Raw genomic sequence first — 14,563 nt, forward strand, 5'->3', positions numbered from 1 at the left:
AATAAAAAAACGATTAACTATCAAAACTATATATAGCAACATTTTTCCCTTACTGGAGCTCTTTTATTCTTTTTATGTTAACTGAAAGTAAATCTGAATGATGCAATATTTTAACATTAATAAACAAGTACAGTTGACCATGACATCCACACCTTATCTTATTCCAGAAAAGTCACTCACCCAATGCTGGATGGAGTTGTATAAAGCTGCAGCTCACGTGATAAATGTGGGTTTGTGGGGAGTTCATGTCTGAACTAAATCAGCACCCTGATAAAGAAGCTGACTGGTACAAAGTACAAAATATAAAAATACTAATCTTAAATGCATTTAAATACAAATTACATTCGATTTTTTCCCAACGGCTTTAAAATACAAAAGACAAAACAGTGTTTTGTATTTTAAATACATGTATCTGAAATTCTGCCCATCCCTGATTGCATATAGTAGCTCACAGTATTACACACAATGTGCTTTTCTGGACATTTTAGCAAATGCATCACAAGCACATCATCGCTCTCTAGTGTCCAAAGCGGAAAATCGCCTCTCCAAAAATAGCACGAAACTTTTACCCAATAGAGCGCGCTATTAATAGATGCTGCTGTTCTGATAGAGGAAGAGCTAAAGAACCAATAATAATCAAAACAAGACACAGGCCCAAAACTAAGACACACAACTGATCTTTCCCATCTGGAATATGAAAAGAAAGTTTTGAAAATGAACCTGACATGATTCTAACGTTGAATCAAAACAGTGCAATCACTAAATGGACATTTTTAATTTTTTTTAAATATTCAGTGTAAATATAAGATCTGTTCTGCAGTGCAATTTAAATCAGTCCAGTTTGCTAAACGTTAGCAACTGAAAGACTCCATTCTGCGTTATGTAAGGAGCTACTTGCTCTCAAGAAAAGGTCAAAGGTTGAACCCCTAAAATGTTAAAGGTGAACATGCGTCAGAGAGAGTTGTGGAAAGTAAAGGTCACATTCCATGTGCGTGTTAGTGAGTAATATCGATGTACAGAGACACACTGGACTCAATCTTAGCTTCGTTCTCAGTCATTTCTGAAATCACTAATGATTTCATGAACAAACTTGCAGACCCAAAGAGTGAACCAAATCTGTTTTTATGGCACATGGAAAAAGAAACTTTGTCTTCCAGCTTAGGGATTAGGATTTTTTTTGATGGATTTTATTTAAGTTTTTTTTTGGCTGGATGATTAATTAATGAGTAATGTTTGTTATACTTTGTTTGAGTTTGTTTCTTAAAAACAGGTCAAAAATCCATTACAACGCATTTTATCCAAAATAAAATGTTATGTACTGTTAACTCACAACATTTAGACAAATATTTCATAATGTGTTAATGAAAAAACAACTAAAACAGCCGTAATGATGTTTACATGTGTTCTGGATGGTTCTGTAGGCAGGTGATGAACTCTTTGACTGGGTGACCCTGGAAACAGATCTGATAAACTGCATTAAACAGGGGGAACCTGCAGAGAGACAGAGAAAGTTGACATAAAAAAAAAAGAATAATAGGAAAAAATATGTTTTCCATATTGTGAACAGTGCTGGGTAGATTACTTACAAATTGAAGTCTGTTACATGACAAAAAAAAATGTAGTTAGTAACATCACACTACACATTATAGGTAATATAACCAGGCTACCTTTTGATTACATTTAGATTACTTTTGACCTAACTCATATTTCACATTGATTTAAATGAGATAATCTTACTACCCAGCACTGATTGTGAAGAGCACAAAGATAGTTACTTTTCCACCAGGTTTTTGTGTTTGAGGATCTGATGAACTTCCGCTGCGGTTGCTGGACCTTGAAGTTTCTGGCCGTTCAGCAGTTCCTTCTCAAGCTCTTCGATAGACTGACAACAAACACATATTTAGCGATGCACAAGAACACTGAAAAAGAGTGTAACTTTTAATCCTAAGGACAAAAACATACTTTCCCTGTTCTAGCGAACGCTTCTCCGATTTTGCGGTTGCGTCCTCCGTAGCAGGTGGTGATGAGGTCGGCGACGCCGCAGCTCTCCAGAAACGTGGCGGGAGAGACCGGACTGGCCGTGCAGAATAATCGAGCAAAGGCGATCATCTCCATCAAACCCAAACGGATCACGGCGGCCTTGGTGTTGTCACCGAACTCCAGACCGTCACAGAAACCAGCGCCCACTGCGACGATGTTCTACAATAAAATCCATTACTACTTTTATTCAGCTAAATGCTTCAGAAACTGAATGGATGGATTTTTACCTTTAACGCCCCACAGATCTCAACAACGTCAGCCTCCTCCACCACCGTCACACGGAAGTTTTGTGTTTGCATCAGTTCCTTCAGCAGGGGTCCGTGAGCTTTGCTTTTACACCCTAAACGCAAGATTATTATTATTTAAAGAAATATAGTGGCTGTATATACGTAGTTAGTGGCACATTTTCCTTCTGTCATTACCAAAACGTAGTAATATTTCCATTTTTGTGTACTTACCAATCGTAGTTTCACAGAATTTCTCATCAGCAACCTCATTGGCCAGATTGGCTCCCATCAGCACGGTCATGGTGATGCCAAGTTTTTCCCTAATGACATCAGAGATCAGTTTCAGTCCGTCAGGACCCTCATCCACACCCTTTGAAACACACACAGTGATATAACAGTGCTGCAGGTCCAGATACAAACTGAAACATAACTACAGAAAATAAAAAAAATGCATATGAGGAAACCTTAATGAGGGACATTCCCACAGCGTCCGTCTTGATGTGACCCTTGATGGTGTCACAGATTCGGGACACAAATTGGTGAGGGATGACGAAAATGAGAATATCTGCACCCTTTACTGCGTCCAACAGATCTGGAACCGCCACCTAAAGAAAAACAGCCATTGATCACTGGTTTTATTACACTTTTCTTATATCAAACACCACTTTCACACTCTTTTCCTATGAGTTTCAAGATTGGTAAGCAAAGATATGCTTCTTTACATCATAACTCACTGCTTGATTTCTAAATTTCCACTGCAGCATTAAATGTACTATTGCAATAATGGTTAAAGAGTTGAAGGATTCTAGAGATGCTTTGTGTTCTCACCACATTGGGCGGCAGCTTGTGTCCAGGCAAGTATTTTACATTTTCGTGTTCGGTGTTGATGATTTCGGTGAGTTTGCGTCCGTTGACCATCTCCTCAAACACCCACATGTTCACTGTGCTTTCAAACGTGTTGTATTTTGCTGCATTGGCGCCTACTATCTTGGCAATGGCAGAACCCCTGAGGAAATTAAAGAACTTTGACATTACAGACAAACTGTAATGGATAAACAGCAGCCAGTACTGCTTCTGGGTTAAGTAATGACAGCTGCACATCTACTGAGGGCTTAATTAGCAAAATAACTAGAAGAGAACTTCATTACTGTGACACACATTCTCTAAACTACAGGTCGGCTCCTGACTTTGTTGCAACTTGGGACAGGTGCTAAAGTGGTAAACGTTGTTGCATTTACCACTGGTTTTTGGTAAGTACTGTACGATAGATATATTTGAAGATATTCAAACATTATACAACTCTTAAAATTGTGTCTGCAATCATAAACAAATACTTCTAAATATAAACTTAATCCTCTAACACTGGAAGCATGAAACATGCAATTAAGACACCAATTATGGATGATAATAATAATACAGTTCATTACAGCTCTGCAACACCATAAAACAGCCTTAAGTTTATGGGTCAGAAAGAAAAGACTGCAGTCTATTCTTTTGGTTTAATGAGGATCACTGGAACCTGGGTCAATCATTACTCAGCAAATATTATCTCAGCAAGCCAAACAATGCACATTTCGACATTACATACAAAAAAATTTAATACATCATATACAAAATAATTTTTACGTTATCTGTGATATTCCGATAGGTTTGCACTTGATATCCGCAGAGGGAATCCGTGCAACTCTATTTATTCAATTTCCTAAAATAGAAATAAATTCCGTTTGCACCTTAAAACAGGCCGTTTCCAAATGTACTTCAGCCAGTAGCTTTGCATTATTACTGTAAAACATAAGCCAGCAAAAACAGTGTAAAACAATCACGCAGTGAAAATGCCACGCACCAGTTGCCAGAGCCGATAATGCAGACTTTCTTGGCCGCCATGCTGCGCGTCTGTCCCGGCTGGACTGCCTGTAAGACTTCGGTGTGTTTGAGAGCCGCTCATGGACCGGTGACAACCCTGTGGGCGCGCTTTTAAATAGCCAGTGAACGCGCCTCACTCCCCTTAACGCGCATTGGCTGATTTCTTCTCATACATGAGCGCAACTCAAGACAGGACTTACCACAATGATTTATTATTATTAGTATCATCACTCGTACTCTATTTAGGTTCCGAATTACGTGGGGTTTAACTGTTAAGACTCGAAAGAACAAAGTGAAATTTCTGTTTAGGCTATTACACAGAAAAAGCGTCAATAGCATTTTGTAACGATTTTTGCAATCACAAGTTAAATACGCGACCTCGTATTCTCACACAAAAGAGACTCCTGAGGTAACGGTTCGTCGAAATGTAAGTATGTTATAAACAATAATAATAATTGTTTATTTGAACAAACAAATCAGACCTTTTTCACTTAAAAAGTACAGAAAACATGTTTGTGCTAATTAATCTTTCAGAAAGTTCAGTTGGCATTTAGGCGCCAAAACTGTGCTTCTTTAACTACACATTTAACAATTGGCAAAGCCAAAAAATGTGAGCCTGATTGCAAACATACATCACGGAGACGTCAATTTAACGTCTGTAAGACGTATTTTGTAGTGTTTGCTTGGCAGCAATTCGTCTATAGGACGTCTCCTATCAAATGTCAAATAGACGTTTAGAAGATGTCTTTAGGATGTTTATGATTTAGAATGCATGTAAAACTGACATCTGAAAGACGTTTACACGTTTGTACACAGGAGATGCTTTCCAGATGAAGGCTCTTTCAGATGTAGGCAATGTGTGCCGAGTATTGCATCGCTTACAGTTCTAATTCCCGATGACACCGATTACACTTTACATTGAGCATTGATACAAGATTATCTTTATTATAACACAAGGACTAATAGAGAAATACAACATTTGGTCCATTAAAGAAAAACAAGACTGTAAGATATAAAAATCAAAACAAATACATGACTTTAGGAAAACAACAAACTGCCCAGAATGTTAAAGTCTTTAGCACTTCACTTCTGAATGCTTTGAATCACTCGAGTGGAAGAACCCACGGCCTCTCTGCAGCAGTAAAACTCTTGACCCTCTCCCTAGATGTTTTGTGGGTAGACACGACCCGTTAGTTCTTGCACTGGCAGGTTTTTCATATTGTTCACATAGAGTGACAAGTTGAATGACACGAATTAATCAAATGAACCAATAAACCATGAATGCATTTCTCTAAATATATTAATACATATCACAGCGAGGTTAGAGTGGAAGTACTTTAGAGTACAGGAAAAAAGCTTGTGACCAAAAGATCTATCATCAAACAGGTCGATCAGCAGTACATCTAATCTTGTGGACCTAAACGACTATTAAACGGATGAAAAAAAAAATCGTATATCGAGCGTTGTAGAAAACGCTAACAAGTGAGCTCGCCTTTCATGTCAACAGACTTGTTCAAGGAACTTCCTCCAAATAATTCATCTTCACAGAGCTGAGGTACTACACTATGTCATTATCAGTCATCTATGCTTAACTAGACTAGATCTTCATAAAGTTCATATTATAAGAACATTAAAATATCAAAGACAATATCGATAACTTCAAAAATAAAACAATGACCCCTCTAAAAAGTAACTCTTGCTGACTTGGTAATATGTAAAGTTGCGAATGGGCTCAAACTTTAGCATATCTAAGAGCATTCTTGCGATTTGGAATTTAGTTACATAATTAAAATTATTTAATAAACCCTGTCAGTTTGGTCAGAAATCTACAAGTGACAGCATCGCAAAATCTCCTTGACAAACATTCAGTCGCGTTATAACCTTGAAATATGTAAAAATAAAGATGACAGCAGACAACAGTTTGGCGGAGTCACAACAAAAATAAGGTCATTTCTGTATAAGGGTTATTCCTGGGAAGCTACAGCAGGACAGCACAAGATAAACTGTAATATAACTGTAGTGATCAGCGTCTGCAGCACAGAGCAGCAGGACATTTGCTACCCAGAACCCCCTCTGGTCCTGTGTCGTAACGGCCGGGAGCTTGCTTATGTGTTTCGAATGCCAAGAGCCTGTTCCAGCTCCTGTCTCCTTTGCTGAACCTGAGAGAACAAGATTGAGAGAAACGTCAATAAAAAGGAGACCGATTTTCCATGCAACCTTTGAGATTTCAAATTTCACAGTGGCTAAATAAGTGTAAAAGCATCACCTTTGAATAGAAATATCTGCACACAGCCTCCTGAGCCCAGGGTTGGTGGTAGAACTCTGCTCTCCTTTCCTCCTCGGGGTTTCCAACCACATCTGTCATAGTCTGCAAGGACATCGAATTCAGACGTCAACAGAACAAGATCTAACGGTTACTGATTAATGGCTTTTGTCTGGAGCAACACACTTTCAGAAACTCGTCACAACGTCCAATCCCAAGGAAATATAGCAACTGCTTTGCAACAGATGTTTTTAGACTGATAAATTAGGATTGAGCAAACAGCCGCAAGCTTTATAAACCACTTTCCCAACCCCCACAATCATTACAAGTCCAGTCAGTCCACTAACTAACACTCAGCAGAACAAACATACAGATGGATAAAGACTATAGCTCAGGGCGAAGGTTAGACAACCTCTTCCGACTAGCGAACTCAGAGCTTAGCAGAAGCATTTATGAACCCTGCAGGTTGTATAAGATAAAATGGAACTTCCAAATTCACGCGTCCATAAAAAACACAATATTATCATGGAACCAGGGCAAAAAGTTAAGTCAAATTAAGTGTTTTAGATGCCACTCTCCTTGAAGCATTTGGTCTCACCTTCAAGTCTCTGCACTGGGACTGGAGCCAGTCATTAATGAAGCCCTGCGGGTCTCTCGCGAAGCTCAACATGAACTCCCTTTGAGTCTTCAGATGGTTAATGGTTTCGATGGTCTCATGGATCTGAGGGATCAAGCAAGTATACATGTGGGATCATGATTACCGTTATGCAACATTTTAATCAAACAACAGTTAGTTCTAGTTTACTAGGTTGAATGTGTACTCAATATAAAGTTCTTTATCAAACTTTTGTATAAGAGCAATCACAAACATCTTGGTTAACATCATGCAGGTCTTACTGTAGCCTGATATTTCATAAATACAAAGGTCAACCACTGACTTTGACTGTTGCAAACTGACTAGAGGTTCAACTGGGTCAAAGGGGAATGGTCTCAAGTGTGTGAAAGTTCACAGCACGTTTTAGTCAAATATGATCAGAAATTACAAATGCTTACAAATTTATAAACACTAGTGGTTGTCCAATATTTTAAAGAGCCTGGATGTTACTATGCAGATATGATATAATATAATATGCGAAATCAGCAAATTAATCACAAATCCACTTTTGGTTGAATGTGGTGCCATATAAACTTTTATAGTGGAATTCAAAGGAATTGAACTTTAACCCACAGCTGATTTGTTTTAGCAATTCCACCAATTCGCAATCACTCGAGCTGAAAACCATGATTACATCAAGCACAGAGTAACTGTGGCAACAATGTAACCACAATGAGTCCCGTTGCTATCCCTGAAGTGGTTACTAAACTACTCAAGTTTCTCACCAACGGAGACAAATGAAATTAAACATGTCTGGAATTGACAAAGCAGGATGTTTTTTTTTCCCGGACCACTCTATGGCTTCTATCCGACTGGCATGTTGCCAAGAGTCACTTTAATATGCAGCAGACAAGCACAGGATATATAACAAAACAACAGTGCAAAGGCAATGACGGCACACGCCCCTGCAGTGATGTGCGGAGCACTTTAAGCACTGCTTATTTAGCCTGAAAAAAGACGTTTTGGAGGCTTTCGGTCACATGCAAAACTTTTCTACCTTGTTGTCAAGGCCTGCAATCTCTTGCTGACTGGCGGTGGACAGCAGGAAAGAGTTCATCTGGGTCTTCAGGGTGTCGTCCACCTCCACGTCTATATCGTAGCATGCTGTCTTCTTCTGGTCATTGGGATCCACGCTGATACAAAAGGATGTTTAGATGTTGCATCACAGAAACTGTGAATGAGTGACATCATGTGTGTGACTGACGGTTACCTTATGACATGGTTGATGATGATTGGCTCAGGAGGCATCAGTAGTGCATGCAGCCGTTGAGGAATCTCAGAAAACTTCATCCTCTGGGTTTCGAAGATCTAGAACAATGACAACCAACAATTATTGGATCACTAAGAGCTTGAATTAGAACAGACAATTACTGGGTTTCAAAGATCTAGAATGAGAAGAACTGAGGTAACAAAGAGTCTTGAACGAAGAGAAATGGAAACTATTGGGTTTTAAAAAGAACTGACAGTTATTGTGATTCAAAGATCTTGAATGAGTTGAACCATCAATTTTGGGGTTTCAAAGATTTAGAACGAGAAGGACCAATAATTATTGGGTTTCAAACATCTTGAACAAGGAGAACTGTCAATTATTGGATTTTAATAGATTTAGAACAAGAAATAATAGATCTAGAATAAGTAAAAACAGCAATTTATTTTATTAATTTATGCAAATTATAAGAGAAACACACAAATCATGCGTTTTGGATTATAAATCAGATCTGAAGCCATTAGAACTGCAGCCACTTTTGGATTATATTTGAGATGTGGAGACTTTAGTGATTAAAAGCTGCATTTAACCATCTGACTCATATCGAACACAAAAAAGGCAAGATAATTTGAAAAAGCAATACTGAACAACTATCTTATATGATGCTTTAAGTCTAAGCAGGCATTACCAGTCTGAGACACCTGAGGTAAAAGCATCCAAAAGACAAACTTTAATATTTGTTACCTGCTGGAGGTATTTATCACAGTTGATGAACTCTCGTTCATGAGGGTCCTGGAGTTTGTGGGTCTTCACGTACTGCCACAGAGCCTGAATGATCACGGGCCGGGTCTGAGTGTGGATCCCCAGCAACCGGGCAAGTCTGGGGTCTAACTTAAACTGAGGAGGCTAGAAAGAGAACAATTTGTCTCAGTCATAATTACTCACAAATACTAACAGTGTGGAGCGCCACCTGCTGGTAGTTTCTGTTCACCTGGTAGTCCAGCATAAGCAGTACAGTACAACGGACACCAACATCTCCCGGCCTCTTCACTTGAAATCCATCTGTCTCCTGAGTTGTAGCGGTTCGGTGCCACTGAAATCAAGACAATGACTCCTGAATGACTGAAAACTGGCACAAAAGTGACAACAAAAGAGATCTAGTGGAGAATACCACAGCTGAGAAATGCACTGTTCTGCATCTCACCTCCACCAAATGATTGTCAGGTCCATATAAGTCTTTGTCCAACTCGATCACTAAAGACTTGAAAAAAGAAGAAAACTTCCTCTTCTGCTTGGTGGCTTCATACTTGGACACAGCAGTCTGATACAGAGAAACGCATTCAGAGTTTATTCAGAGAAATAATCTTGTACCTCTACATAGAATCTTGAATCACTGCGAAATGACAGAATCTGGCTTACGTCTTCAAGAAGTCGTCCCTCCACACGCAGCTCCCAAGATGCAACTGTTCCTTCGCCGTCCTCTGCATCTGGTTTGGCAGGGTTGAAGGTGTTGGAGATAAATATCCGGAGTTTTCTTTTTTGCTGCACAGATCAAACAGATATAAAGTGATGTATCTCGATCAATTGTAGTTCAAGAGTCAAGCTCAGTCACAGTTTTGTTCCTCTAAAGGAGTCCGAAGACAGGCAGGACACTGTTGGTAAAGGATCTGCATGTACCTTGATGGGTCTCTTGAGAGCTTCCTGAATATCAAGTCTTTTGCGCATTATGGTCTGATCCAGCTTCCTCTCGAACGCCAGCAGGTCCATATATGCCTGAGACTCGGGAACAAGCTCTCGGATCTGAAAGAAAGCCACAGACAAAACCAAGATCATCTAAACAGCGTTCTGAACCACTCCAGTTTTCATCATAATCTGCACAACTTTAGTTTTCCAGTCTTAGAGCTCCATTTCTTTTTGAATAATGCACTCGGGTAATATCATCTATCAAGATTTTTCTTACTCGCATGGGTTGAAAAAGTGCACAGGAAAAAACAAACTGATTACATTCAAATTGGAGAGCTTTTTTCAAACAAAAAAATAAATAAATCAAGGCTACCTACTTGTACTGTACAAATTATGCCACTAGTTACACATCTTGAAGACTCTTCAGACACATTTGATGAGTTAAAAATAAATTTCATGACCACTTACTCTCTGAGGTAGGATTTTATCTGCCATTTTCTTCTTCTTGGCACTAAAAAAAAACAGCAACATGAGAGAGAGAGAGAGAAAGAGAGAGAGAGACATATCCAATTAAGCACTTCAAATGATTTCTGTTACACACTAGCAAAGTCATCAGGTTTATTTCATCAAGTGAGGCGTTAACTGGACTTACTGTTGGTTGCGATTCTGTTGCTGGACCTGTTGGATCTGATTTGGTGGCGGTCGCTTACGGGACGGGTCCATGACTGGCATACCGGGGCGGGACACTGGACTGGCCCCGAAACCTGGGGGTCCCATGGAGGGTCCCTGAGGGGTCATTCGACTGGCTGGAGGCATTCCCGGTCTCTGCAAGATAGGAACGAAAAACGGTTAACCGAATGGACAAAAATAAGGAGATCAGTCGTTTTGATGTGATTTCTTGTTCTGGCTTGGTATTTCTACAGCAATATGAATTGTCAGCATATATCACAGCACAAATCAATATTTGACTAAATAAACGCCAACAATAATATAAAGTATAATTGAAGTATTTACATATAAGGATTTAATGATAGAAAATGAGATATAAGTTGCTGAAATTTAGATTGAAAATTGTGCTTATAAAAAAGGCAGCCATAATAACTACCAAAGCATTTAGTTTTTCAGTGATATGATTTTGTTAAACAGTGTCATTTCTCCAGCTGACCATTCGCCTCTGTAGTCTATTCATGCTGGAAAGGGCACTTAACAGTGCAAACAAAATCATATTGTTCCACTGCAATGTATGAATAAACAACCTTCAATCGCAACTCAAACATGAAGTTGCACAAAAATGCACAAAAAAAATAAAAAAATCCTAAATAAAAGAGCATGTGTTCAAGGTTTCACTGAAGTCTACACACACACACAAGGAAGAAAAACAGCAAACCAAAACCTAATCCATCCCAGAATGCAAGACGCAACAGCACAGATTCTCCCCATTTTTTCCTTAATGTGAAACTTGTGATTCGTTTCTAGAATCCTTGAACAATACAATAGCTTTTAGAGGCCATAAAAGTAGCTTTTTAATGTTTAAGCCATAATAAAGTACACAAACAGTACACAGTTTCTGGGTCAGTAATAAAACACACGTCGCTGATCAACTGAACTCTTTGTAAAAACAGTCACTGCAGCACAAATCATGCTGAAGAACATTATCATTCTGACTTATCCATGTTTCTATCAACAATCAACTTCTCGCGTACACTGTTTGTTGATAGTTCAAGAAATTATAAATATGTGTTCAGCCAGAAAAACGCAAACCAGAAGTATTTCCACTGGTGGTCTCAGGCACACTGCACGCATAATATATAATGTGTAATATCTACATAAACACTGGCCATCAATGCAACAAATCCATCAGGATGATGCTCCTGTAGGCCCTAGTCTAGGCCTTACAAATCCAAGCTTTTCTGCGGAAACGCTCTTAACGTCATCAAAATTAACTGCTGATTCATTTTTATTTATGCAAATTATAAGAGAAATACTCAAATCATGTGGTTTGGGCTATACATCAGAAAAATGGAGTTTGATGCTTTGCACGGTACTCAAATCAATACCACAGCACGCGAGCATAATAATGCAAGATATTCTCATTTTAACATTTTTAATTCGATTCAAAACAGTTTGAATGTTTGATGCATTGAATAACCCTATAGGCCCTGCATGCAAACATTAAAACCAAAGCCCTCCGTCTAGGTTAGGGTGCTTCTTTGTTCTCCTCGCGCCTTACCGGGTATCCGGGCATCGGTGGTCGATACATATGGTTCTGCGGGCCGCCGGGTACCATCCGTCCCGAGGGCGTACCGGGACCCATACCGGGCCCAGCACCGGCTACCGGAGGCCCGGGCCCCATCGGGGCTCCGCCGCCTCCGGGTGTCGCAGGCTGAAAACCACTAACGTTACGCGCCGCCATCTTCTCCCCGAGCCGCAAACAGACGGAGCAGAGCAACACCGCCGGTGAGATGTGAACGAGTATCGCGAGAGCTGAAGAGCACCAACAGTGAAGCGTGACGGAGTCTCGCGAGATGTGTAGAGAGATCCCGCTTGCGCGCTGACGTCATCTGATCGCTTAGGATTTAAAAAAAAATTTTTTTTGTTTATTATGTTTTTATATAATATTTACTAATATTATTATAACATTATTATTTACTCTATATTATTTTACCCTAACATACATTTTTAGATAAGAACCCGCTATAGTCAGTTTTTCCGGTAGACTTTAATTCGTATTTTGTATGATTTATTGATTTATGTGTCTATACGGGAATTTAATAAATTTAATTAAATAAAAATAAATAAATAAATAAATAAATAAATAAATAAATAAATAAATAAATAAAATAAAATCTCAATGTTTAACGTTATATATATTTTTTATATATATATTAATTTCATTTATTATTATTTCTTTTGTTGTAGGCTATGTATTGTAATGTTATCTGATTTAAATTTCTAATAATGAAAATTTTCATTTATTTATATTAATATTACATTTATTAATAATAAGCATTCAGTACTGAAAGGCTTTAATGTAAATTAAATTTTCTGGAACAAAAACTTTGACTCCTGGTTTACAGTAAAAAAAAAAAAAAAAAAACATACAAATTTTAAAATTACAATCAACATACTCCAATATATAAATTAAGAGTTTTTTACGCTTGACCCAAATGGATGTGAATAAATTCACACTATATCCAAAAGAGGGAGACAAACGCCTATAAATAGTCATCAGGCTAGAATTTGAGATGGTCTAATATTTTTATATAATAATATCCATTATATATATGAAAATAAAGTATAAACACCACTAACACAACAATTAATTTTTCTTTTAAATTTGTGCTTCATCACTTTTCTTAGCTATTTGAATTTAGATTGTTGTAAATAAAAACACAATAACATAAAATAGGAGAGAACTATGAGAAAGAGTCAAAGGTCATCATCTATGGTGGTTGTGTGAATAAAACACAACTCTGAATGGTTAAAATGACTTTTAAAGCTCCGTCCACGGCAGTGCACATCAGAATCACATGTAATTTAGGATTCAAGCATCTCTCTCTACGTCCTTCATTTTGACATTTGAGCGTGCATCCTCATGCACAGATTTATACACACACAAAGTGGTTCAGCTAAGCACTCACTGCAGTTGATTAAAAGGGCTGATCGGCTTCCTGCCGACTGCGTCAGTATCCATAAGTCACACATCGGCGGTCACAAACACTCTGATGATATCATTAAACTATTTCCCATTAGCGCACTCTAAAATCAATCCCTTAATTCACTGAGCAAATATATGTGTATGAGGTGTGATGTTACTGGTAAAATGTTTCAGTGGAGACTATAGAGAAAAAAAATGACCTTCCCAGGCCTTTAAATAAATAAATAAATAAATACATATTCCAAGTTTCTGGGAATCCTTCATGCTCTCAAAAACTGATCACATCCTGTACCTGTTTGTCCTTATACTGTAAATGTGAACATTTCCTTTCAAAGCAGTTTTTCACAGTGTTTTAATTGCTGCTATTTTCATTTCAGTCACTTCAGTTTATGCTGCAAAGGGCATCTTTATGAGGTTTACTCCCTTCACTTGTGATTATGTTGATAAAAGAAGGTACTTTATTGTTATTGAGACTTCATATTGTGAGAGAAGAAAAAGATATGAAGGAACAAGATCTGATAACAGCAGGTTTTGTTGGATTTCATTTGTATTATATAAATCAGCCTGCTTCCCACCCACACTTCTGATCAATAAACACAAATATGAACATCAAATATACCATATGGACATTTAACACTCCATTATCTTGTCAAAACTTACTAAAATCAAGTTAATATATATTCTGCCAAAGCTATATCAACACAAAATGAAGATATCTCACTGTTAGCTATTTCTAAACTAAATTGTTAATGGTTGAAAATAAGAGCGAAGTGATAAAGTGAATAAAGTTCGAACTAGATCAGTTCTCTGAGACATTTTAATATATTAATTTCTTAAACAGATGCTGTGTCCACGATATTGTCCAGGCATAGCTATTATGGTTATCATTTTATGTCTATTGAAACGACCATAAATCACACAATGCACCTCAAAAATATTACAACTATCAAAATCGAACAAAAACCTA

The 14,563-nt window shown here is 38.0% G+C and overlaps 2 protein-coding genes across 2 annotated transcripts; both read right to left on the reverse strand.

Moving 5' to 3' along the window:
* Positions 1 to 1,204: 1,204 nt before the first annotated feature.
* Positions 1,205 to 4,265, reverse strand: LOC109046843 (glycerol-3-phosphate dehydrogenase [NAD(+)], cytoplasmic). The gene is made up of 8 exons (XM_042712346.1): positions 4,111 to 4,265; positions 3,096 to 3,273; positions 2,732 to 2,872; positions 2,499 to 2,637; positions 2,268 to 2,380; positions 1,963 to 2,199; positions 1,776 to 1,882; positions 1,205 to 1,491 (listed from the first exon to the last, which is right to left on the reverse strand). Exons 1-8 carry the CDS (start codon positions 4,149 to 4,151, stop codon positions 1,395 to 1,397), a joined length of 1,053 nt encoding a protein of 350 aa, XP_042568280.1. The 5' UTR covers positions 4,152 to 4,265; the 3' UTR covers positions 1,205 to 1,394.
* A 783-nt stretch (positions 4,266 to 5,048) lies between these two features.
* Positions 5,049 to 12,435, reverse strand: smarcd1 (SWI/SNF related, matrix associated, actin dependent regulator of chromatin, subfamily d, member 1). Its single transcript, XM_042712331.1, has 13 exons — positions 12,169 to 12,435; positions 10,591 to 10,763; positions 10,407 to 10,449; positions 9,933 to 10,055; positions 9,675 to 9,797; positions 9,460 to 9,576; positions 9,247 to 9,348; positions 9,000 to 9,161; positions 8,259 to 8,356; positions 8,046 to 8,181; positions 6,992 to 7,114; positions 6,397 to 6,498; positions 5,049 to 6,289 (listed from the first exon to the last, which is right to left on the reverse strand). Exons 1-13 carry the CDS (start codon positions 12,349 to 12,351, stop codon positions 6,236 to 6,238), a joined length of 1,539 nt encoding a protein of 512 aa, XP_042568265.1. The 5' UTR covers positions 12,352 to 12,435; the 3' UTR covers positions 5,049 to 6,235.
* Positions 12,436 to 14,563: the final 2,128 nt, after the last annotated feature.

This window comes from Cyprinus carpio, chromosome A22 (assembly GCF_018340385.1).
Source record: "Cyprinus carpio isolate SPL01 chromosome A22, ASM1834038v1, whole genome shotgun sequence".
NCBI classification, from domain to species: Eukaryota; Metazoa; Chordata; class Actinopteri; order Cypriniformes; family Cyprinidae; genus Cyprinus; species Cyprinus carpio.

Excerpts from the sequence above, each read along its gene's own strand:
- smarcd1 (XM_042712331.1), bottom strand. The coding sequence starts at position 12,351 with ATGGCGGCGCGTAACGTTAGTGGTTTTCAGCCTGCGACACCCGGAGGC. Across the intron at positions 9,798-9,932 it reads CTCTCAAGAGACCCATCAAG|CAAAAAAGAAAACTCCGGAT; the intron begins GTACATGCAGAT and ends TGATCTGTGCAG. Across the intron at positions 8,357-8,999 it reads GTGATAAATACCTCCAGCAG|ATCTTCGAAACCCAGAGGAT; the intron begins GTAACAAATATT and ends TCATTGTTCTAG.
- LOC109046843 (XM_042712346.1), bottom strand. The coding sequence starts at position 4,151 with ATGGCGGCCAAGAAAGTCTGCATTATCGGCTCTGGCAACTG. Across the intron at positions 3,274-4,110 it reads ATTATCGGCTCTGGCAACTG|GGGTTCTGCCATTGCCAAGA; the intron begins GTGCGTGGCATT and ends TAATTTCCTCAG. Across the intron at positions 2,638-2,731 it reads TGGGAATGTCCCTCATTAAG|GGTGTGGATGAGGGTCCTGA; the intron begins GTTTCCTCATAT and ends TGTGTTTCAAAG.